Raw genomic sequence first — 23,580 nt, 5'->3', positions numbered from 1 at the left:
CATAGAATGGGCACACAAGCAACAGAACTGGAGCAGTGGAAGAAGGATGTCTGGTCTGATGAGTCCCCTTTTCTTTTACATTGTGTATACTTGGATGTAATGGCACCAGGATACACTACGGGAAGATGACAAGCTGGTGGAGGGATTGTGATGATCTGGGCAATGTTCTAATGGGAAACCCTGTTTCTGGCCATTCATGTGGACGTCAGTTTGACACAAGCCACCTACCTCAACTTCATCGCAGACCGGGTACACTGTTTATTACAATGGTATGGCAATAGCCTCTTTCAGCAATTTTTCAGGAATGGTTTAAAGAAACATAATCAAGGTGTTGTCCTAATCTCAAAATTCTTCAGAAGTTAATCTGATTGAAAATCTATGGGATGTGCTGGACCAACCAGTCCAATCCATGGTGGCTCAACCTCTTAGCTTAAAGGGATAGTTTACGCAAAAATGAAAATTCTCTCATTAATTACTCACCCTCACGTCGTTCCAAAACTGTGTGACCTTGGTTCATCTTCAGAACACAAAGTAAGATATTTTGATGAAATCTGAGAGCTTTCTGACCCTGCATAGACAGATAATGGTGGAGGACGGTGACGTGGAAGAGAAGAATTGTTGAATAACTATTTTTGTTTTCTTTGCACACAAAATGTATTCTCGTAGCATTGTAATTTCGTAAAATTACGGTTGAACCACTGATGTCATATGGACTATTTTAACAATGTCCTTTCTACCTTTCTGGGCCTGGGAATATTTCAGTTACATTACTGTCTTGTCAGAAAGCTCTCGGATTTCATCAGAATATCTTAATTTGTGTTCTGAAGATGAAAGAAGGTCTTACGGGTTTGGAACGACATGAGGGTGAGTAATTAATGACAGAATTTTCATTTTTGGGTGACCTGTCACTTTAAGGATAAGAAGGATCTGCTGTCAACGTCTTGGTGCCAGATACCACAAGACAGGGGACTTGTAGAGTCCATGACTTGGCATGTCAGTGCTGTTTTGGCAGCACAGGGAGGATCACCACAAAAATAAGGGCAAGATAAGCTTTTCATGTCAGAGCACCCCTATCAGATACCATTCTATAGATATCTTGATTGAATTCCATATTGAAGAACTGCACTGAACATAGTAAGAAATCAGTCGGTTTAGTCAGCAAAGGTTTTTTCAGATATCAGAAATTCCCATAACGGCATGGAATTATGGGATGGATATCACTGCACCCATCTTTGAGCTCTGGAAAATTCCCCGGGGCTTTTTCATCAGGTCTGTCAATTGGATTTGTTCCCTACCATTGATCCTTGTATAAAAACCACAACAGACCGAGCGATGGCACCAATTCCACCAGAGCCAATCAGTATGACAGCATTTGTTGTTGTTGTTTAACTCTGTGCTGATAACGCTGAGGGAAAACAGTGCCCTCTGCATTTACGGCACTTGTGATGAATCGCTTCTGCCACTTACAGAGATTTCCTTTCACAGAAGGTCAGGGATCAGCTTCTTTTGTGCAAAACTGTTTTGTGCCTAGCAAGTTGGCACCTCGGCGGCTTGGATGAATGACTCATGTGTGACATTATGATAACATTTAGATTTTGTGTTCTGGGTTGGTCCTGCAGTTTCCAGACTCTGTTAATTAGATGGTTATTTTAATGAAGGGATAAAAAGAATAACACATAATTTTAATCATCAAATACTTTTTTTACTATGTAACTATCACTTTTTCTGCTCTGTTGGGGTGTGAATATCTGCAAGGTTTTTTTCCAGATTGCAGTTTTCCATCAGTACAGTAGTTGTAAATATTTCTCTCTGCCCTCCATTAAAGCTGACCACAGTGATCTCATGTGTCAGTAGTGTCAGTACTGCTTATGCTTTCTAGGCAGGTAAAAGGTGTATAAGACGTGATTGGCAGAGGTGTGAAGTGAGCCAACACACACACCTGTGCTGTTGCATAACAGAGTTACACAGGCCTTACATCACACCAGTGTCCTGAACACTTCTCTGCAATGCTGCTTTGAAAAGGGACCTGTGAAATGTTGCTATCGGATTGAACAATGAGCTTTTGTTTACTGGATGCTGATGTGATCTTTGAAGATTCGCTGCAGTGTCTGTCCAGCAACACACTGCGAGAGAAACCTCAGCTCTCCTTTTTTGATGCTGGGCCATCATAATAGATACAATCATATATTTATATATTATATAATTTCTTAAAGAAATTGCATTAGGGATGCACAACATATCAATACCATACAAAATAAATAAAACCTTTAAAAACGTAGTTATTTAATTAGTAATTAAATCAATTAATTGTTTAATTAATACTGTTAAATGTAATCTTTTGTAAAACTCAAAAGAATTATCCATTGCTCATACTGTACATTTAAATTGAGCTTTTAGTGATTATTTTTATTTATTTTGTCAAAGTAGCATATCATTTTAATAGCAACCATAGCATGAAAATAATAGTCTTCTTATATGTATTGGCCAGAATTTTAATATTATGCACTTTTATCAGTATTCCTTTTAATTATATTTATTTTGTTTGTTTATTTCAATTCCTTTATGCATGTATGCATTCATATGTTACAGTTCATTTAATGATGAAGCAGGTCATCATGGTATGTGTCCTCCTTATCTCCACGAATCTGATGTCAACATCACTAAACTAAAACTACTTTGCACAGGTCAGCGTGTTAATCTTTAATATGTTTTCATTAAAGGAATAGTTCATCCAGAAATGAAGTCATTTATTCACCCTCATGTCGTTCCAAACCTGTATAATGGAATGTTTAGTGACCAGGGGCTGTCAAGCACTAAAAAGGTAAAAAAAGAACACAATAAAATTAGTCCATACACTGTATATTCTGCCTTCTTAGCCAGCTTAACCAATGAAATATCCATGATGATAAACAAGTTTCACTTGCAGATTGACGATTTATTTTGTTTGTTTATTTCAATTCCTTTATGCATGTATGCATTCATATGTTACATATGTAACATTTAATGATGAAGCAGGTCATCATGGTATGTGTCCTCCTTATCTCCACGAATCTGATGTCAACATCACTAAACTAAAACTACTTTTACTAACAACTGCACAGGTCAGCGTGTTAATCTTTAATATGTTTCATTTTTCATTAAAGGAATAGTTCATCCAGAAATTAAGTCATTTATTCACCCTCATGTCGTTCCAAACCTGTATAAAGGAATGTTTAGTGACCAGGGGCTGTCAAGCACTAAAAAGGTAAAAAAAGAACACAATAAAATTAGTCCATACACTGTATATTCTGCCTTCTTAGCCAGCTTAACCAATGAAATATCCATGATGATAAACAAGTTTCACTTGCAGATTGACGAGTTTAATCAGCTGAGATTTGCTGGTTAACAGCGTGGCAATAACTAGCATTAAAATCATGGTGTTTTTAGCTGGTGTTGATTTTACATGCCACACACACTCTCCCTTACACACACAAAGAGCTGGCGTGTCATGAAGGCGGATGTCCACTCCTTCCACCTGGGTAGTGTGTAAGTCTACACCGCTTGCAGGAAACACTCAGAGCTGCACATGAATTAGTGATTGGCACATCCCCTCTTGTTACACAAACCTTCTGTGTGTGTGGGAACAGGAACACTGAAATGCAAACACAAACAAGCTGCATACAGACAGCAAAAATAATAAATTATTATTCTTACAATTTAAATATTACATTTATTCAAATTATAGTTTTATTCATAGAAATTAAAAGGGATAGAGAAATGATACAAATTTATATCAAAAAATATCAAACAACACGCTTATATCTTAAACAACAGTTAATTGGCCTTCTCAGTATAGTGAATATGGACATTGTGTGGGGTAAATCTAGAAGTTGTTCTGGTGTCCTTGAATGAACCTATTGTTTTATTTTCTTCCTGTCACCGTTCTGTCTGTACTTGCTCCATCAGCACAATAAAGGTCACTCTTCATATTTCACCTGCCTCCTGTTCAAAACCGTCTAAATCAGCACTGAAGGGTCCTGTACTGTGCTTCTAGGGCACAGGAGAGCATGATGCTAGTTTCATAATAACACAAATGCTAAAAACATCAGCAGAATTGTGAAATTACACACTGCAAACGTTTACAGTAGACATCAAGTTATTTAATGGAGAACTGAAGCAGTTCTGAAATGTGTTTTGTTTGTAATTCTCCTCAGGAGCGGTTTGAGGCTCTGTTCAGGATCTATGATGATCAGACGTCCTTCCAGATGTTCAAGAGTTTCAGAAGAGTTCGGATCAGCTTTAGCACTCCAGAGGCTGCTGCACGCGCACGCATCGAGCTCCATGAATCCGATTTCAACGGCACGAAACTAAAACTGTACTTCGCACAGGTCAGTGCTTTAATCTTTATTATGTTTCATTCTTCATTAAAGGGATAGTTCTTCCAGAAATGAAAATTCTGTCATAATTTATTCACCCTCATGTTGTTCCAAACCTGTGTGCAGGAGCTGTCAAACTCCAAAATGGCACAAAAGAACTTCATATTAAATTAATCCATGTGACTTGGGAACTATATTCAAATACTATAAACTAAAGATATAGTTCCAAAAAGACTGAAATACACAATTCTGTTCAAAAGTTTGGTGTCTGTAAGATTTTTTTGTGTTTTTGAAAGAAGTTTTATTTTAAGGTTGAATTTATTTTAATCAAAAATACAGTAAGAACAATGATATTGTGAAATATTATTACAATTTAAAATAAAAATTTTCCTTTAATTTCTATATTAATATATTTTAAAATGTAATTTATTCCTGTGATGGCAAAGCTGAATTTTCATCAGTCATTACTGCAGTCTTCAGTGTCACATGATCCTTCAGAAATTACAATATGCTGTTTGAATTACTAATATGCTGATTTGATGCTCAAGAATCATTTCTTGTTATCAGTGTTTAAAACAGTTGTGCTGTAAATATTTTTTGTGGAAACTATTAAAAGAAAATATTTTTTTTATTAATTTCTTTAAAAAAGCTTACTGACAAAACTTTTGAGTGGCAATGTAAGTTCATATTCATTCAAAATCATGTATTCATTTTTCATAATTTTGCTCTCCCCTGAAGCTTGCATATAGCCAATGTTCTGTTCAATGTTCATACAATGTTTTTTGTATGTTATGTTTATTGGAGCATTTTCAAATTGAACATTTAAAAATACCCAAAAACAAATACATACAGAAAAGATAATTATACCGTTCTTTTACTTGCTACACCAGATGTAAACGAGGAAGGGCATAGCAAGTTTGTACCCACAGTAACATCATGAATCAAGCAAGGTGCATAAGGCATTTGATTCATTTAAAACATCGTCTTTGACAATAATTGGACAATTATCGGAAGCAACATGAGCTGAGATCTCAGGACTGTCAGTGTAACATTAGCAGGAGACCAGACGAGAGAAGAGGGGAGTTTAGTTCTTCATTTCTCCTCTCAGAGGTCTGTCAGCTGGGGATAGTCAAAGAACACACAGTTCCCAGCACAGTAACACACACATACACACACATTGTGGAGACTAATCATCATTGCTATTAATTGTGTGAAATCAGACAGATACAATTATATTTCTAGAATCAGTATGTAGTAAATGTGCTCCACGTGTTTTATTCAGAGCACAGAAAGAGTGGACGCACTCCTCACAATGATTCTGTGTATTTGTGTGCTGCTGTGTAGGAGTGCGGATATGATCTAGGTTAGGGTGACCATACGTGCCATTTTCCCAGGACGCGTCCTGGCCAGGACTTGTTTTGGCTTTGTTTTCCTGTTTTCATGCTTGCTGAAGGTAATGATCGAAAAGTAGTTTGACCAATAACATGCAAGCATTGTACATAATGGACCAATCATGGCGGGTGAGAAGGTGGGATCTACGGTCAAAGCGATGCAATTACGCGTACATATTAGGTGTGTTCGACTTAAAAGCAGTGCGGCTCAGACCGATCAGTGTTTGACATCAAAGTACCTCGAGAGCGTTTCGAAAGCATAACCGTCTGTATGGTACTTTGATGTCATACACCGATCTGTCTGCACACGCAAACAAAGCCAAAACCTAGATATTTTAGGCAATATAGAAATCCTGGCCAGGACGCGTCCTGGGAAAATGGCACGTATGGTCACCCTAATCTAGGTAGGACAACGTGTGTCTTTTAAACAGTGAAAGATTAGCCTGTTTCCTTCAGAGAGATGTAATTATGGTGAGAATATTCCTTCAAATCAATTAGATCTGGGCCTGAACTGTGCTATATTTAGCTAAGAGGATGTATTTAATTTAAAAGGAGAGGAGCTTTTTCTTGTACTGTTTAGTCTTGTTTTTCGCTTTATCACCCCATCTTTTTTCTCTCTGACCACAGGTGCAGAATTCAAGGGACGACATGGAAAAGACATACCTTGCCCCACCTCAACCTGTCAAGCAGTTCCTCATCTCTCCACCTGCGTCCCCACCTGTGGGATGGAGCCAGAGTGAAGATGCCACACCTTTGATCAACTACGACCTGCTGTGTGCTGTGGCCAAATTGGGACCAGGTACAAAACACAAACACACACACTGTCAGCATACAAGCATATGCCACTTACTCCCACACATACAAACAAGCTGTGCTGAGTGTAAGTGTGTGTAACCATCTGAACCAAATGTGTGTCCTCACGGACTTAAACACTGGTTTTCACACCAAAAGTGGATTAAAAACACTTGCGAACTTCTGTAGATAGATTAAGTGACCCCAAAAGCATTTGGAGTACAAACATTTTCTTGAAAAGTGTGCTTGTGCTTTAAAAAAAAAAAAAATTTTTTTTGTATTTATCTTTTGCCATGGGCTATGGACTGATAATATACAATATATAAAGTCCTTAAAGGGGACTGATATATTTATCAGTCCCCAAATGTGGACAATTTCTTCTATAGCTTTATTTTGTTTAAGGTTTAGTGTATAAACCTTAAAATGCACATTTCTGTCAGGCACTGGATGCAATGAATCCAGAATATGTAATGGTAAACTAAGAAACTAAAGTATTTTTCATGTATTTAAAAGAAATGTCATATACACCAAGGCTAAATTTATTTGATACAGTAAAAACAGTGATATAGTGAAATATTATTACAATTCAAAATAACTGTATTCTATATGTGTTAAGATATAAGAAATAAGAAAGTAACAATGTAAAAGTCTTTACTGTGATCAATTGAATGTGTCCTTATTGAATAGTATCAACCTTACTTTCGTTTTGATCGGTAGTGTAGGTCAGCACTAGTTGTATTTAATGTTTATTCATGATTTCATGGAAGTTATTATACAGTCAGTGTTACTGAGAAGATGAAGCATATATGGGGGGGGGGGTCCCTGAATTGGAAAATGTTGACAATCCCTGACCAAATTCAATGGCAGATACATTTTTTAATGTGACTTTAGTGTTCAAATAATTTTTGGGGCCACATTTCCAGATCCCATTCCTCCATCTTCTTCACCATCTCCTGATATCACTCTACTGTATGATGAATTAAAATGGCAAGAAGGCTAAAATTATATTACAAGGATGCTGTATTGTAAAAAAAAAAATTATCAACTAATGTTTTAATGTGTGGTTGGTGATCAAATATTGTGTTTAAAAACTGAACCGTAATAGGTGGCAACAGTAAACAGAAATGGACTGTTAAAACAGTTTTAGATTTTCCTCTTCATGTGTGCTGTGTCTGCGCCCCCTGCTGGTACATATCACAACACACACACACACACACACACACACACACACTGACTTCCTGCCAGACAAACCTTTTATCACCTCTTATTGGTTGGCTCGTTACTATAGCAACCCTCATTCTGTTTCTCAGTGTTTGTGTGTTCTCAATGGTGGTGCTTCTATTACTTAATCTTTTAATGGCTTTCAAATCTCATAATTGGTTAGTGAGAGGACATTTATGTGGACATTTATCTATAAAATGTCCACCCAATGCAGAAAAGATGGCAAAACCAATCTAACAAAAAATGTTTCATATCTGGGTTTTCTCATTTTAATTGTTGATGATATGACATAATACTCTTATTCCACTCTTCAGTAAGAGTTGTTGGAGCGCCATATGTCATGTTGAACTAAATGCAAAAAAAAAATCTTATATATATATATATTGGATGGATGGATGGATGAATAGATAGATAGCCTAGTCTTAGAAGAACACTGTGTTGAGCTAGAGGCAAAAATAATTTTGTATATCCTTATTAATAATATATTTTTTATTATTATATAGCCTGAGAAGAGCACCATGTTGAACTAGAGACAAAAATAATTTTGTACAACATTATTATTATTATTTTTAATCACAGACCATTTTGTTAATTTATAGGGACCTATGGTTTTAGGGTTTAATTTACCTCATAATTTACATTAGCTGTACAGTTTGTCCAAGCCATGCAAAGAACGTTTTTCCTCATTGGTAAATTCTTGTTCTTGGGAAGTTCTTCTTTAACAGTTTTTGTGATTGTTGTCAGTATATCATAGGTCAACATTTGGTTCAATAGACAATGCAGCCATGACGGATGCAGAATGTCCGGGAATGTGTTTGTACTAGACTTTTCATGAAAGTTAAAAATGTCCTACCCACAGCATGGCTTTCTTCAATGATGAAGAAGTTCATAGCTAAATTGAGGACATATTTGGCTGGGAAGGAAGGCTTGCGTTCTGAAACTAACTTCATGTTTTTTTTAGTATGTCCATTAATTTCAAAAGGTGTTCATCTTTTATCTGTCTCTCTAGGTGAGAAGTATGAGCTGCATGCGGGTACAGAGTCCACTCCTAGTGTGGTGGTCCACGTGTGTGAGAGCGATACTGAGGAAGAGGAAGAAGCCCGCCCAAAAGCCAAGATTGTCCAGACCGGACGCCCCGACGGTCCCCCAAAAGTCTACAACTAAAACCTTTGGCACACTTCACACGTTTTTCTCTCTCTCTGTGTCTCTTTCTCTCATCCAGGGAAAGGCACACTTTATTTCAATAACAAAAAAAGCTAAACTAAGAATGGGATGGATGTGGAGGGGTGCTCCGTGCACAGGTGACGTGTGGTGTTCTGAACTGGACTCGTGAACTGAACACACTGTCTCACTGCTGCTCACGGGACAGCCAGGGGGCGATGAGCTTGCGACCCCCGTCTCACAATCATAGCGCTTTCATTCCCTCATTTAGAGTCTTTGTACTGTAGCATTGAAAAGCAGTAATTGTATTTAACAGTCGTAGAAGTAGGTTACATGTAAACTTTGTTACTGTTTGTCACTTTGATTGATCATCAAAGAAAATAACGCTTTAAAAAAGGAAGCCGACCCATTCTGCTTTCTCCGTGTCTCTCTCGACAGCCGTGTCCGCATTCATCTCCATATCGGTCAGGTTGGCACTCCTGCAGAGGTGGCGCGGCTCGCTGGGATTGTGACCCGTGTGCGTATTTATGCCTGTTCATACCATGCTAGAATGAGATGACAAGTTGTTAAATGGAAATGGTAAGAACAGTTATGATGAGAGGGTGTTTACTAAGTTAGATGTGTATTATTCTTACTGTGTATTTGATACCACACATTTTTGCATGCTGACTGGCGTATTTTATACTCTATGTTAAAGCAACTTTAAGCATATCTGATCGCTGTCTTTCAGAGTGATTGGCCTTGGAATGCGAAGAAACAGTTGTCAGGTGTAAAGTTCGATATTTTGTATTTGTATAGCGCATCATTCACTTGCAGGACAGATAAACAATTAGGAAAAAGCACATGGTTTGGGTCTTAGTTTTACACCATCTCTGTTTTGGCATGATTCTGTATCACTTGACAGTGTTTGGTGTTTTTCATATCTTCATTGATTTATTGAATATACATTGACATGCTCAAGTTTCGAAATGAAAATCAATGTGCCGAATGACCCAGAACTGAGTACTGATAATGATACTGTCATATTGTTAAGTTGTGCATTTTGCAATGACAGATCAAATCATATAAAGGGATAGTCCACCGAAAAATGAAAATTCTGTCATAATTTACTCCAAACCTGTATGACTTTCTTTCTTCTGTGGAACTATCCCAGTTCTTTTGTGTCTCATAATTGTTTTTCCAGTTTATAAACCTCCACTGTGTTAATTCATACCAAAAAGGTAAAAATAGATGAAATGTCATTTTAAGATATTTGTTTTAGTAATAATGTACAGTCAGTGAAGTAGAATGTCACGATTGACCAATCAGATTGAGGATTGCAGAGAGGCTTATAAAGATGGCGGTTAAATTAGCCTTATAAAAAAAGTCACATTTTAGTCAAAAAATAATTTAAAAAAAAAAAGGAAAGAAAATTCAGTTAAACATTGAGTGATATTCAGTCATATTTTGAAATGCAATGAAAAAGAAATAATGCAAACAAATAACTGTGAAATTCATGTGACTTTATAAATTGCCTTGCTCCCTTACATACATGTGAGAAAAAGATTTCAAGTGTTTTGTTTAAAAGCCAATCCTTTAGTGATGAAGGACTCATTTAGCAAATAACTTAATATAGAAATAAATAATTTAACTTTTTTTTATTTTGTACTTCTGCATGCTGTGACTTTTCCATAGATGCAGTCTATCCCGTTTGTATCTCACTCTGAATGCAGCCCTTTTCTCCTGCCTTTTTCATCCTGTTGTGTTTCAGTCAATACAGAGGTGAGAAACATGGTGAACAAAGCTATTTGAGTTCTTGATAACCAGCATGAACAAATGTTTTGGACTCTTTGAGTTTTGTGTGTGTTAACCTTTAAGACAAAAGGAAGAAGTTAAGTATATGAACACAAGAAGCAAATTTGTACCGAGTTGTAAGATAAGCCTACCATTGGCAGCATAATGTATTGATATTTTTTACTGTCTTTAAGGCTGTTGTTGCAGTTGCTCCGTATCAGTAAAATTACCTTGTTCTTTCTTTTCTTTTTATAAGGAAGCCTACAGATAGTCAGTTCTATCACCGTTGCTGTTCTGTTTGGATCTAGATATTGTCTAGTACTTTAAGTGTAGTTCATAACCCGTGAACACGAAGCAATAATTTACAGTTATATGTCTGTGTATGGTATACATTTTTTTTATTTTATTTTATTTTTTTGCAGAGCTCTTCTCTGACTCTTAGCTTGCTTTTGTTTGTGTAAATATGATTGTTATTTGTTTCTCATTGGCATATAAATATATAAATAAAGATATATATATACAAAGAACTGATTATTAAAAAAAAGATGTTGTAATGTGTTTATTTCACCCAAGTAGTCAAGTACCTCCCAACGTGACAGAAAAGTGTGCATCTAGATTAAAGTCCATTATGATTCAATACTGTTTAAGGGTGTGAATAACGTTTATTGGCACCATATTTTATTAATCATAGATGATAGGATGTCCCCACCAGGAAATATTTACAAAATTGTGTGTGTGTGTGTCCTTCTCTTCCTCATTCCATCTGTGTTTGAAGGAGTGGTCATGCGTGGGCAAAAACTTCAATTCTGAATAGACATTGTCCGTGTGAAATTTTACTGTTTTTTTTTTTTTACCTCATTAATGCAAAAACAATATCAAATTCCGATTGTGCCAGGCTTTATAAATATCTCAGTTGTGCTTATTGTCTGTTTTTGCCTTTTTTTTACCAAAGGTAGGTTTAACTGTCACAGTCACACAATTAGCCTACTTTCCACTATCCAGTTTTTCTTTATCTGATAGTAAAAGGAGGTTCATCTCCACCTCACCAGAGGAGAATGGGACACACCTGATTTTTGTTTTTACCTGTCAATGAGGAGATCCCAGCCCAGTCTCCTGGGATACAAATACTGATACAAAGATACTAATTATACAGGCTCTCACATGTCCTGTTGGGAATTATTCTTCGAGGGAAATAATAAGGAGCTTGTGAATCACATCCAGTAGCTTTGAACAAGATGTACAACAAGAACTAGATCCGCCTGAATTTGTAACGTTTTTCCCCTTGCATAATGCAAATCGATGTGTATACTGAAAATCTGCTTATAACCGCTTAAATGTGGCTATACAAGGAATCTGATAATTTACTGAAGATTGGATCATATATCACTTATACAGTATAATATTATTGACTTATTCATTTATAAATATTGCAAAAAGTGGCCCCAAAACGTATTTAGACACTTAATTGTAAGTCACACTTGAAATGTACAAATGTCATTGTACAATCTAGCAAAATATCAAACTGAGCAATATATAAATAAAAAAGCACACACATAAGCAAAATATTTAATAAGAGGTTTGTTTTAGGTGCATATTAAAATTCTGGCAGATACCAATGAGCAGATTCCCCAGTACATTATAGGTGATATAAACGATAAATTGCCGATAAATATGTAAATTATAGGCCTATAGGCCTACTAATTTATCCAATTAATACAACCTAAAATTATTATTAAATACTGTTACTAAAGATTTTTTTAAGTGAGCATCAGATGTCAGCAAATAGACAATGCTATCTATATCCAATATCAACAAATGTTGATAAATTAAACATATTAATTAAATAATTTGTTATCTACTTTTATTTTGTTATCGACTGCAATGTAAATCATGCAATTTTAAGAGACCAAACTCTTGGGGCCACTGTATTGTAGGCTATAATGCCTTGTTTCTGCAGTCTCTCTTTGAGGGAGAAAAAAAGGTAGCCACAGTGTGATATATGGACAAACAAAAGCAGCTTAAACTATGTAATCAGTGTAATCTTCGGGCCGGATGTGTAATGCCCTGAGATGGGTGACTGATTGCAGTGCAGTGTGTACCTGCGCTCGCCATATGTTTGCTGATGACCAATGGAAACAGCCTGACTTCAGCTCTTATCTTGTGTATGTGTAGAGCAGGTAGTCTATGCAAGATACTTAAGCGAGTTAAGTTAATTGACTGAATTATGAATTATTGTTGTAAGCATGCATGTCTATTGAAGATACCTCAGGGTGAAAATAATGGTGCTGCTGAGTATATTGAACATGACGTCAAAACTGAAAGTTTGCGGGATATTTTTACTATACAAAAATATCTTGTTTTCAACAGAAATATAAAACGCTGTAGTAATAATAACGGTAAGTTTAGAGTGTGTAACTGTATATGTCACCAAAAAATCTCTGAAACGAACCCACAAAGTCGCGCACACCAGACTAGGTAACAACACTGCTCACACGATTTTAATTGCAAACATTTTTGGGTAGTACTTCGATAAAGCACAAAAAGTACTATTATTAAGTAGGCTATCACTTTATTACACAAGTACATATGACAAATATGTCACAAAAATGTTAGTTTTTGTTTAGACAATTGATGTGAGGCTAACTGCTAGTGGCGTCAAATTACAGTTTGTATCGCGAGACGACGAACCTCGACAGATTGCGTCTTGAATACCTGTACATTTAAATGTTTAACAAGTGAGCAGAAGTTAAAATATCCTTTAAAAGCTGACATTTCTGCGAAGATGCAGAACAGTCCCTCAGAATTATTTATTTCGCAAAATGTGGAACAGCCCATTCCATGGCTTTGTAAAATTCCAATTATAAAACGGATAGTTCCGGTCCTTGATTCTGATTGGTTGAGCCAAGTTCGGCAACCACTTTGTTGAAACCACAACCGTTTCTGAGGAACTACGTTGTTTAGCAGAAGAATAATGTTTTTATTAATATCATTACACTTCATTTGCTCTGTTTTATTTTGTGAAACCTTACTACGTATGGAATAACCGTTTTATAAAAGCAATAAGCCCTGTGAAGCCATGGTTTACAGTGAATTTATAACAGCAAATGGGGTTGTTATAAACATGCCTAACAACGTGCCTAACAACGCCCCTTAGCTGTTATAAATTCACTGTAAACCATGGCTTCACGGGGCTTATTGCTTTATTAATCAATCAAACCAGATGATGTAAGACTGGCAGCGGTGACCGTTATGGATCAGTTTTGTTTGAACTAGATTGAGGCCGAGGACAATAGAGTCTCTTCTGTAAGTCTCCACTCTCCTCCAGTTGTTTGTGAAAGCTGAGAAGGACATTTAAAACGTGTTCTTGTTATATAATGATGCCATCTGAAAAAAAGAGTGCAAACTGCCAAACACAAGAACCACAAAATTTCCCACTGGGACAAGTTGTATCAGGGACCATGAACGAGACAAGAAGTGTAGAGAAAGTATGGTAATATCTGTTATTTCATTTCGAACATATCTAAAACCGAAAGTGGCTGTCTCACAAAAATAAATAAATAAATAGAAAGAAAAAAAAGAAAGAAAGAAGGAAAGAAAACACTTTTGCTCTTTACAAGTAACTTGATTCCTGCTGAGGCATATTGCACTGGCTGGTCGACTGGAAAACCCATGAGTGAAACTCTATCATGAGATCCCTTAGAGGAAGGAATCCCTCAAAAAGAACAAATGTCCCCTTTCTTTTATTGTTTGTGTGTGTGTGTGTGTGTGTGTGTGTGTGTGTGTGCGTGCGCGCGCTTCTGCTTCTGAGAACCTCAGAACTGTGAAAAGGGTCTATTCTGTCATATTGTAATATGTCTGTGCTCATGCTGGTTCAATAGGTAGCTAAACAAACAACCGTTTGATTTATTCAATCTTTCAACCTTATCTATGTGATAAGTGTTTATTTGTCAGTCTGTCAGTCTGTGTGTGTGTGTGTGTGAGTGTGTGTGTGTGTGTGTGTGTGTGTGTGTGTGTGTGTGTGTGTGTGTCGGGGTGGAGGGATGAAACATACCCTTTTCTGAAGGAAATTGCTTTTGAAAGAAAGAGTTGCAGAAAACACCAAGGTATGACTCATCTTAATTATGCTGTTATAGTTATACACATTTAAATGCTAAATAATTAATTACACAATACAATTTTGTCTAATAACTTGGTTAATAATGTCTGATAATTAGATTAGAATAGGTTAATTGGCTTAAATGACAGACAAAAACAGGATATTCATCAACCAAGTGAATCACAACAATTCTGGTGTTCTGGTATCTGCTCAAATTTATTTGCAGTTGAGTGTATGTTAAGGATGTACTTGAAGGGAATCTGATTGAATATTTAAATGTGGCTGATAAGACATCTTCTGTAAACCACATCAGCTCTCTCTGTGGCCCTTGATTTGCATGTGTACAGCACGTGTGCTAATCTTGTAATGATTTTCTACTATTCTACATTCTGTTACACAGAGAAAGTCAATGAGAAATGCACTGTATGTGTATGTTTGTGTTTAATTAAAAGTGAGTACTGACCGAGAGCGGAGTGTGTGAACTGTGTTGTGAATGTGGCACGCCTTGGGGGCCAGGCCAGACCTGAAAAACCAGCTACCGCTTTCAGTCCAGAGAGCTCTGATATGGCACGTCGTGTCTACCTCCCTGCCAAGGGCTGAAACCATCCCTTGCTTTCGACTTCTTCAGTTTATAATCACGCCTGAAGTGGACATTCAGTCATTTCACCTGCTCAGACTCATTTCAGACAGGTTTCCATTGTGTTTTTAAGCCCCAGCTCTGTTAGCGGCAGCGTGTGTGAGGGAAGGAGCGTGTGGACTATGCTTACTTCAGTCAACTGAAGGAGGGGGAGTGGAGGAATTGATACTGTGGAGAGAGAACTCCACGACGGGGAACTGATCGTACAGGTAAGCCAATATGCAACCAAACTTTACCCATTATCACTTTGCACCTTCAGTTTTGTGTGTGATTTGTCACCTGTCATCTTAGGACCCCTGAGGGTCCCTGGCTGCATGCCTCCAGGTGTGTGTAGGAAAGATATTTAGATCAACAGACTGTGTATATTTAAGTAACTATTATTCAACTCACGGTCTCTGTTGTACAGCCAAACAGGTGCAAACCACACAGTAAAAAATGATTTTTCAAAGTTGTAAAGAAATTATTATATGTTTTACAATGAAAACTATTTCATCAATACTATTTGCAGCTACTTTGAAATTATTTGTGAAATTTGCTGGCAATTTCTGAATGAAAATTGTTTATACATTTTTTTTTAAGTACGTTTACCTAAAGTAAAACTCATCTCAGTAGGTCGGATTGTGGTTTTTGGCAGAAACACTGTAAAAAGTGATCTTGAGGTGAAATTTATATCCAATCAGACCCTTAAAAATGACTTGTTGTTGTTATGTAATATATTCTGGTGGATTTAGTCAAATTGAATCATATTTTTGACTTTTTCCAAGTTTCTAAATGAAGTTACCACATGAAGCACCTGAAATTTTAGTCCTGATACTATGAGAAACAATAAGCACTATATGATGTTATGATTTATAATATTTGATGTCAAGCCTTGATGTTAGTTTCCTTCCGCTTCCTTTGTGTTTCTGACTAATGTCTGATCATATGATGAAGATATTTAACTAATAAGTTCCTGGTAGGAACTATCGCAGAATTGCTTTTCCTCTTTGTTGAGAGGACCCAAGAGGATGTTCTGTTTTGTACATCCTCTGAGAATCTGAATAACTTTAACTTTCCTTTTCACTTGCTTTTGATGTGATTTTAGACTGACATTGCACACAAAGCTCTGGCAGAGCAGTGAATGTTTATTGTGTTCTGGCATTCAGGAACAATACAGGAGGTTCCAGTCAGGTTGATTTCTTTTAGATCTAGATGAAATTTTCGATGGTGTATTTTGAAGTTGTTGTTTTTATTTTTAGCAAGTGTGTAAGAAGTAGGAGACACGTTTAAAAATCCGGCTTCAGACGGACACATACTGTAAAAGAAAGTGATGAATGGGCCATTGTTTGAGTCAAGGGAACTGAGGACTGATCTGGTGTGAATAGAAAGGCTGTAGTCAGGGCTGTGACGTGCACTGGAGGAGACATACGTGAGCACACCTGTGATCTAATCATTTTTTACTGGTTAAATATTTACCCATGATCTTAACCCAAATCAATCACATTTATATTCTATTGTGTGTGTAATTGATTGTTTCACCAAATCGACCGACAGTGACATACATACGTTTATGAATTTGACCTACGGTTTATCTCATTTAGTTAAAAATAGAATGGTGGATTTACATTACATTAGGGACGGGTGGTTAAGTTTTAGTCAGAAGCAATCATGACAGCTTATTTAAAAGGATTGAATGAATGAATATATAATTATAAGCCAATTGTTAGAAGTAGAAACTTTTGCAACAAGTTATGACCACACCTTCATTTTGCTGGCAACAAGTGATTAAAAAGCACTTCAAGGAACATAGAGAGATTGAGAAAGGGTGAAAGATCACAGTGAGTGCTTTCTAGAGTTGGGGCTTTCTCCATAGTTTTTTATTTCTAAACCAGAGATGACATCTTTCATGAAAAGGTATTCAGACTTATATATGCACAGGCCTAATTACTATTTTTTTTAATTAATGTGCTATTAATATTATAATATGGTGTGCAATGAGATGTTTATATTAATAAGAGCCAAACACTTTTTTGATGAATATAAATTCATCAAAGCTCAATATATTTTAACATGTATTTATTTTAAATTTTATTCATCAATACTTAACACAAGCTTTTTTCACGCTGTGGATTTTATTCTATTTTTTAAATTAAAAAATAAGCTTGTTTATGATTTATTTTCATTTAAAAAATGATATATATATATATATATGTATATATATATATATATATTTTTTTTTTTTAATTTCAGCCAAGATTTAAACTGTTAAGTTGAATTTAGTTGAAATGTGGCTCTGGCAGGATTCAAGGTTTGTCTTGTTCTGTCCCAGCTGCTCTGTTCTTCTGTGAGTTTAAAGTGGCTGTAAATTAAATCAAGTGGCACAGACTGACATTTGAAACCTCAGAGTGTATTATGGTCTGTTTTATGGTGGAGTGAAACTGAGCTCCATACTGATATCCTGTGATTCACCTTGTAGCTCAGGCAACAGAATTTACAACTATTTGCTGTTCTTCGGTGGTACAGGCGCTGTTTTTCTTTCCATCAGCGCTGATTGCTTCTGTCAGAAATACTCATAAGAGCCAGCCTCGGACATTATGGCCTGTCTGGAACAGAAGAGGCTGTTTTACAAAGTCGTGCTGAAAATAACAAAGATGAGCCTGGCAACTGTATAAATAAATGCAGATTATTAAGGTCTAAACTTTGTCTCAAAAGTAAAGTTTTCTATTCTTGTTTCAGATCTAGATTATTCTGTTTACTTCCACTTCCCTGAGGTGATCAATAATAGATGGACATCTGTTGATAATAACATGTCATATAGTAAATATGTAGCACCTGCACATGGATTGTTAGGAACAAAAATGTCTTAAGAATTTCCAATATTAAAATTCTGACTGAAGCCAAAAAATTATTATAATAATGCTCTTTAAAATGCACACGAATAATTAAAAATCAAATATCACCTGATATTGATAAATCTCAAATTTTCCAGGCAAATGAGCTCAAAATCTTTGGTTGTAATTCACTCCAAAATCCATCACAATTTCACAAAATTAGACAACTGGTAAACATATTTTTCACAGATTTGCTCATTCAGACTGAGAAGACCTGGTTCCTCTGGCCTTCCGCTGCTGTGAAGCCCACGCTGTCAGAATGTGTAATAGCTGTTATGAAACCTTTTTGCATGTTTTGTAGTTGCCCGTCTATTTGAATATAATCAGCAGGTGAAGAATAGACTTCACCTGTGCTTAAAAGTCTGTAGGAGTGAGAGAGTCTGCAGGATTTACACTGTTTGAATGCATCTGGTTGAGTGATTTGGGGGGAAATGGATGGATTCATGTGTGTGCTGGGTTGTTAAGCTTTTTATAGTCAATGCCATTTTGTTTTGAAGCAGCTCTGATTGTATTGTCGAGGATACTCCACAAAGCTGTATAATTTCAGTACATCAGTGATGCACCATGGCTGAGAGTTCACCGAGTACAAAACCCTGAAGTAAATCCAATTTCTTCTGGTTTGAACCATGCCTCTAATTCATCCCCAGAAACACGCTGGACAGACTGTGCTGTGTTTTGACTGTGCTGAAATTATGACAAACGAGCGATTAGAAAAGGGAACTTGATGGGCGTGAGATTTATTGTTGCTGACAGATATATGGGAGAATTATATACTCTTCTCAGTCTTTCTTTAACAGATTGACATAAAATACATAATCACTCTGTCAAGTAACTAATGTACATAAATAGGGACCTGACATGAAATCTAAATCTTTAAATTGGTGCCAGATAAACCATGTAGAATTAGCAGAACAGCTCAAAAGCCATAAAACTATACAACTGTTTTGAGATTACAATACACAGCTGTGTCTCTAAACTAATTAGTAGTTCGGTAAATATAATGAATCATGTATTCAATGTGGTTAAATTCCCCCAAACAGCCATTTGGCCTAATTAATGTCTTGTTTTGTACAAGGCAAACAGTTTCATTAGAGCTAAAGTCACAGCACAAAACAAAGAAAACATTATGAAATGTTGTTGAGTAAAATGATAATATTAAGTCATTCCTTCTTTATGAATTTTAAATTAAGGATATAGTTCACCCAAATTGAAAATTCTGTCATTAAAGGGATAGTTCACCCAAAAATGAAAATTTGATGTTTATCTGTTTACACCCAGGGCATCCAAGATGTAGGTGACTTTGTTTCTTCAGTAGAACACAAACGAATATTTTTAACTCAAACCGTTGCAGTCTGTCAGTCATATAATGGAAGTGAATGTGAATCACGTCTTTGAGAGTCAAAAAAACATACACAAACAAAACCAAATTAAACCATGCGGCTCGATACATTGATCACCAGACACGAAACGATCGGTCTGTGCAAGAAACTGAACAGTATTTATACAGTTTTTTACATCTGATTTACTGCAATGTCCAAACAGTCCTGAGCGCGTCCTGAACACATTCACATCTTCTTCTTCTTCTTGCTTTACGGTGGATCGCTTATAAATTACCGCCACCTATCTCTCAAATGGTCCATTTGAGAGATAGGTGGCGGTAATGCACTTATAAGTCTGCGATCCACCGTAAAGCAAGAAGGCGACGCGTCACTCGCTCAGACAGTTCAGACATTGCGGTGCATCAGAGGTAAAAAACAATATAAATACTGTCCAGTTTCTTGCACAGACCGATCGTTTCGTGTCTTTACACATCAATGTATCGTCATGAGCCGCAGGGTTTAATTTGGTTTTGTTTGTGTATGTTTTTTTGACTCTCAAAGCCGTGATTCCCATTCACTTCCATTATAAGACTGCCAGACTGCAACGGTTTGAGTTAAAAATCTTCGTTAGTGTTCTACTGAAGAAACAAAGTCACCTACATCTTGGATGCCCTGGGGGTAAGCAGATTTTCATTTTTGGGTGAACTATCCCTTTAATTACTCACCCTCATGGCGTTCCAAACCCGTAAGACCTTTGTTCATCTTCGGAACACAAATGAAGATATTTTTGATGAAATCCGAGAGCTCTCTGACCGTAATTTTACGACGCTACGAGAATGCATGTGTCGTGATACTCTCCAAAATTGACCCAGGGTAACGCAAAGGAGAAGAATTGTTGAATAAAGTAGTTATTTTTGTTTTCTTTGTGCACAAAACGTATTCTCGTAGCTTCATAAATTACGGTTGAACCACTGATGTCACATGGACTATTTTAACGATGTTCTTACTACATTTCTGAGACTTGGACATGGTGGTACCCTTGCTGTCTATGCAAAGTCAGAAAGCTCTTGGATTTCATCAAAAATATCTTAAATTGTGTTCCGAAGATGAATGAAGGTCTTATGGGTTTAGAACGACATGAGGGTGAGTAATTAATGATTTTTGGGTGAACCATCCCTTTAAAATCTGTAAACCAAAGTGGTATTTTATGTTTAAACTTTTTTTCCTTGTTTTTTTTTCAGGACAAATCTAAAGATGCAAAGAGCCGTCACAGCATCCGTGACCCAGTCCACAACCACACAGAACACCACAGTCGTCACCAAGTCTAGAGAACAAATCCTCACGCAGAGTACGTTTCAGATCTGTACTTTATGCAGATAAAGTCTGTTTACTGAGACACCACACGTCTAAAGCAAATAGAACCCATACTAATTAGTGATTCTGTCTACACTGGATGTCCACTGGATTCTGTTTCTGTCGTACTCCATGCATTTGCGCAACTGACATGGAGGACAAATGGATTTGGAAAGCTCATTTTGACGTCCAGTGTAGACAGTCTCAAGCTGACACTGTGTGAAAGTGAGAAATCTAGAAACATGAGCATTAATTCACCTTACTTCCTGGAACTTGTTCTACAGCATATTTTAAATAATTCACATTCAATTTTGTATGGTGTATTCTACTATCGTTTTCCACATTTTGTGATCAAATTAACTTATTTAAAAATGTTAGATTTTCTTCATATAGAATTTTTCTTGCACTTTTGGCTTTATTCATGTTTATGTTTCCATTGAATGATTAATAGGGAATGTGTGGTTTTCCCAACCGATAATATGTCTAATAAATCATTCGCTATATTGTTGTGTTCACAGGCTCGGGAGCCATGATAGCTGTAATTGTCATTGGTATAATCATCATTCTCACATTTTTGCTGATAGTCCTCAAGACGTACAACAGGTATGGCGACATTTTTATGTGAACCATAATGAATGAGTTACATACCATGAGGTGAATACCTTGTCTATCTCCTCACAATAGCAGAACAATTTTAGACAGACCTTGTAATTAGGTCTAAAAATAGATAAAGACCTATTCATTTCAACCAGGCTCACACTACATTCTCCAAATCTATTAGAGGAGAAGAACACTTAAAAATGTTCTCAGGGCTGAAAGGAACATGTTTTGAAAGACTTCATAGCTGTTTCGTAACAAGAACTGAGCTGATTTACGTTGTTTATCATTTAAAGGATGCACCAGTATTAAAACCAATATTAATAGGCAGATCAGTTTTTCCATGTTATGGCCAGTAAATAAACAAATGGCCAATATTAAAATTCTACACTGTAAAATATGTTTTAATTTTTTTTTTCAAAATTGTAAATACAGATCATTGGGGCATGTTTTAGTCGTTCTACCTAAAAATGTGTTTTTATGCAAGTTTAATTCAACGTTACTTGTCATTTCTTTGTGAATATTTGTGAAATGTACTAGTCATTTCTGAGTGAAAATAGATTAACGTTCCTACATACATTTTTTCAGTATGTACTATTTTTGTCTAAAAAATTAAATAAAACACTAAAACAATATTAACAAAATTAAAAGCTACAATTTCAATAATGCATCAAAACAAAGTACAGTATGAAAAATCAATATGAATTTTGCAGATTTGCTAATTACTTTTAAAGGTGTTATTAGGGTTTTGCAATGGAATTTATTTTTTCCATAGAGGAGATAAGCATGAACAATTGAATATCCAATAGCTATACCACTAAATTCAGTTAATCAATATGCTACCAATTTTTTATTTTATAAAACATGTTTTATTTATCAATCCATTTTTACAATTATTTACCTGACAGGAGGACTCATGCGAACAGGATGCTGGCTGTAGGCTCGGCCAAACCACGAAAGAAGGTGTCCTCTACCACAAACACAAACCTGGCCATGAGCAACGTGGTTGCGAGCTCAGTCTCTGGAAGCTTTGTGCCGTCTAACGTGTCCTCAGAGAACGGGTACCGCATTCCTCGGGTGGACCTGGCAAACGTGAATCGGAGTAATGGGGAGCATTTCAGCACCAACAGCGGCTCAACTATTGTGACGTTACATGACATGCCATCAGTAGATAACACATAGCAGACATTATCTGGACTCACACGTGCAAAGATACTAACATACCAACATGAACAAAGAACCAGTAGAAGAGGCCCAGTCACATCTGAGCACCCACCATTAACCGAACATTCACTGCCCGTTTGGGATTTTACGGAACTTTGATAAAAGTCCACTTTAAAAAAAATATATATATATGATATTGAAGAACCAGAGGAACACTTCAGAGGAGTGACATGATTATAGTTTTATTTTTAGCACTGGATTTGGTGATGAAATGTAGGGTAAAACATATTTTACTGCCTTGAGCTGAAAACTGTTCTTCTTAAAAATGGAATTGGTGGGAGCCAGAATTCAGTTAGAGATGTTAAGGATGCCCTTCCATTTAACTTGTGCATTACCATGACATTTGCACTCTTAATAGTGAGGTCTGTCAGAAAAGATTGTTCAAACAATATACTCTGTATATATTTTACAATTATGCATTTGACAGATGCTGATTCATTAAAAGTAGATTTAGTTTATATAGTCCCTGGGACTCAAACCTGTGATTTTAGAAGTCTAGCCTAAAATGCTATTGTTGAGTTGGGAAAAGACTCTTGAGATGTTACATTGTGAGCTGGTGTTAATTACATCTTTAAATTACAATTCATTAATTAATTGTTTTGACCCAATGACTCCATTGTAATCACATTGACTGGCACATATACAATTAGAATCACTACAATGACCATCAAATGGGAACCAACTAAACTACTTTTGTAATTAAAAAAAAAGTAAGGATTTCCAAACATGGTTTAAATGTAGGATCCAATGTCTATCATTTGTCAATTGTTAATCTGAAGCTGTATTTAAAG

At 36.2% G+C, this 23,580-nt stretch overlaps 2 protein-coding genes across 6 annotated transcripts; both read left to right on the top strand.

Moving 5' to 3' along the window:
• The first annotated feature begins 4,166 nt into the window (after nt 1–4,166).
• Nucleotides 4,167–11,153, top strand: LOC107590931 (calcipressin-3-like). The gene is made up of 3 exons (XM_016279894.1): nt 4,167–4,367; nt 6,374–6,545; nt 8,769–11,153. The coding sequence occupies exons 1-3, from the start codon at nt 4,167–4,169 to the stop codon at nt 8,921–8,923; spliced, it is 528 nt and encodes a 175-aa protein (XP_016135380.1). The 3' UTR covers nt 8,924–11,153.
• A 1,649-nt stretch (nt 11,154–12,802) lies between these two features.
• On the top strand, nt 12,803–23,544 carry LOC107590883 (noncompact myelin-associated protein-like). Of its 5 annotated transcripts, XM_016279825.1 has the most exons (5): nt 12,803–12,855; nt 15,500–15,635; nt 20,857–20,963; nt 21,487–21,571; nt 22,474–23,544. In XM_016279825.1, the coding sequence occupies exons 3-5, from the start codon at nt 20,870–20,872 to the stop codon at nt 22,745–22,747; spliced, it is 453 nt and encodes a 150-aa protein (XP_016135311.1). In that variant the 5' UTR covers nt 12,803–12,855; nt 15,500–15,635; nt 20,857–20,869; the 3' UTR covers nt 22,748–23,544. The 5 variants fall into 5 exon arrangements, with proteins under 5 accessions (XP_016135311.1, XP_016135310.1, XP_016135312.1 ...); XM_016279824.1 differs by lacking the exon at nt 12,803–12,855 and having other exon boundaries at nt 15,353–15,635; XM_016279826.1 differs by lacking the exons at nt 12,803–12,855; nt 15,500–15,635 and adding an exon at nt 15,689–15,750.
• Nucleotides 23,545–23,580: the final 36 nt, after the last annotated feature.

This window comes from Sinocyclocheilus grahami, unplaced genomic scaffold (genome assembly GCF_001515645.1).
Source record: "Sinocyclocheilus grahami isolate Dianchi unplaced genomic scaffold, SAMN03320097.WGS_v1.1 scaffold134.1, whole genome shotgun sequence".
Lineage (NCBI taxonomy): Eukaryota > Metazoa > Chordata > Actinopteri > Cypriniformes > Cyprinidae > Sinocyclocheilus > Sinocyclocheilus grahami.
The sequence above is the reverse complement of the archived record's forward strand: the minus strand, read 5'-3'. Positions and strand labels throughout refer to the sequence as shown.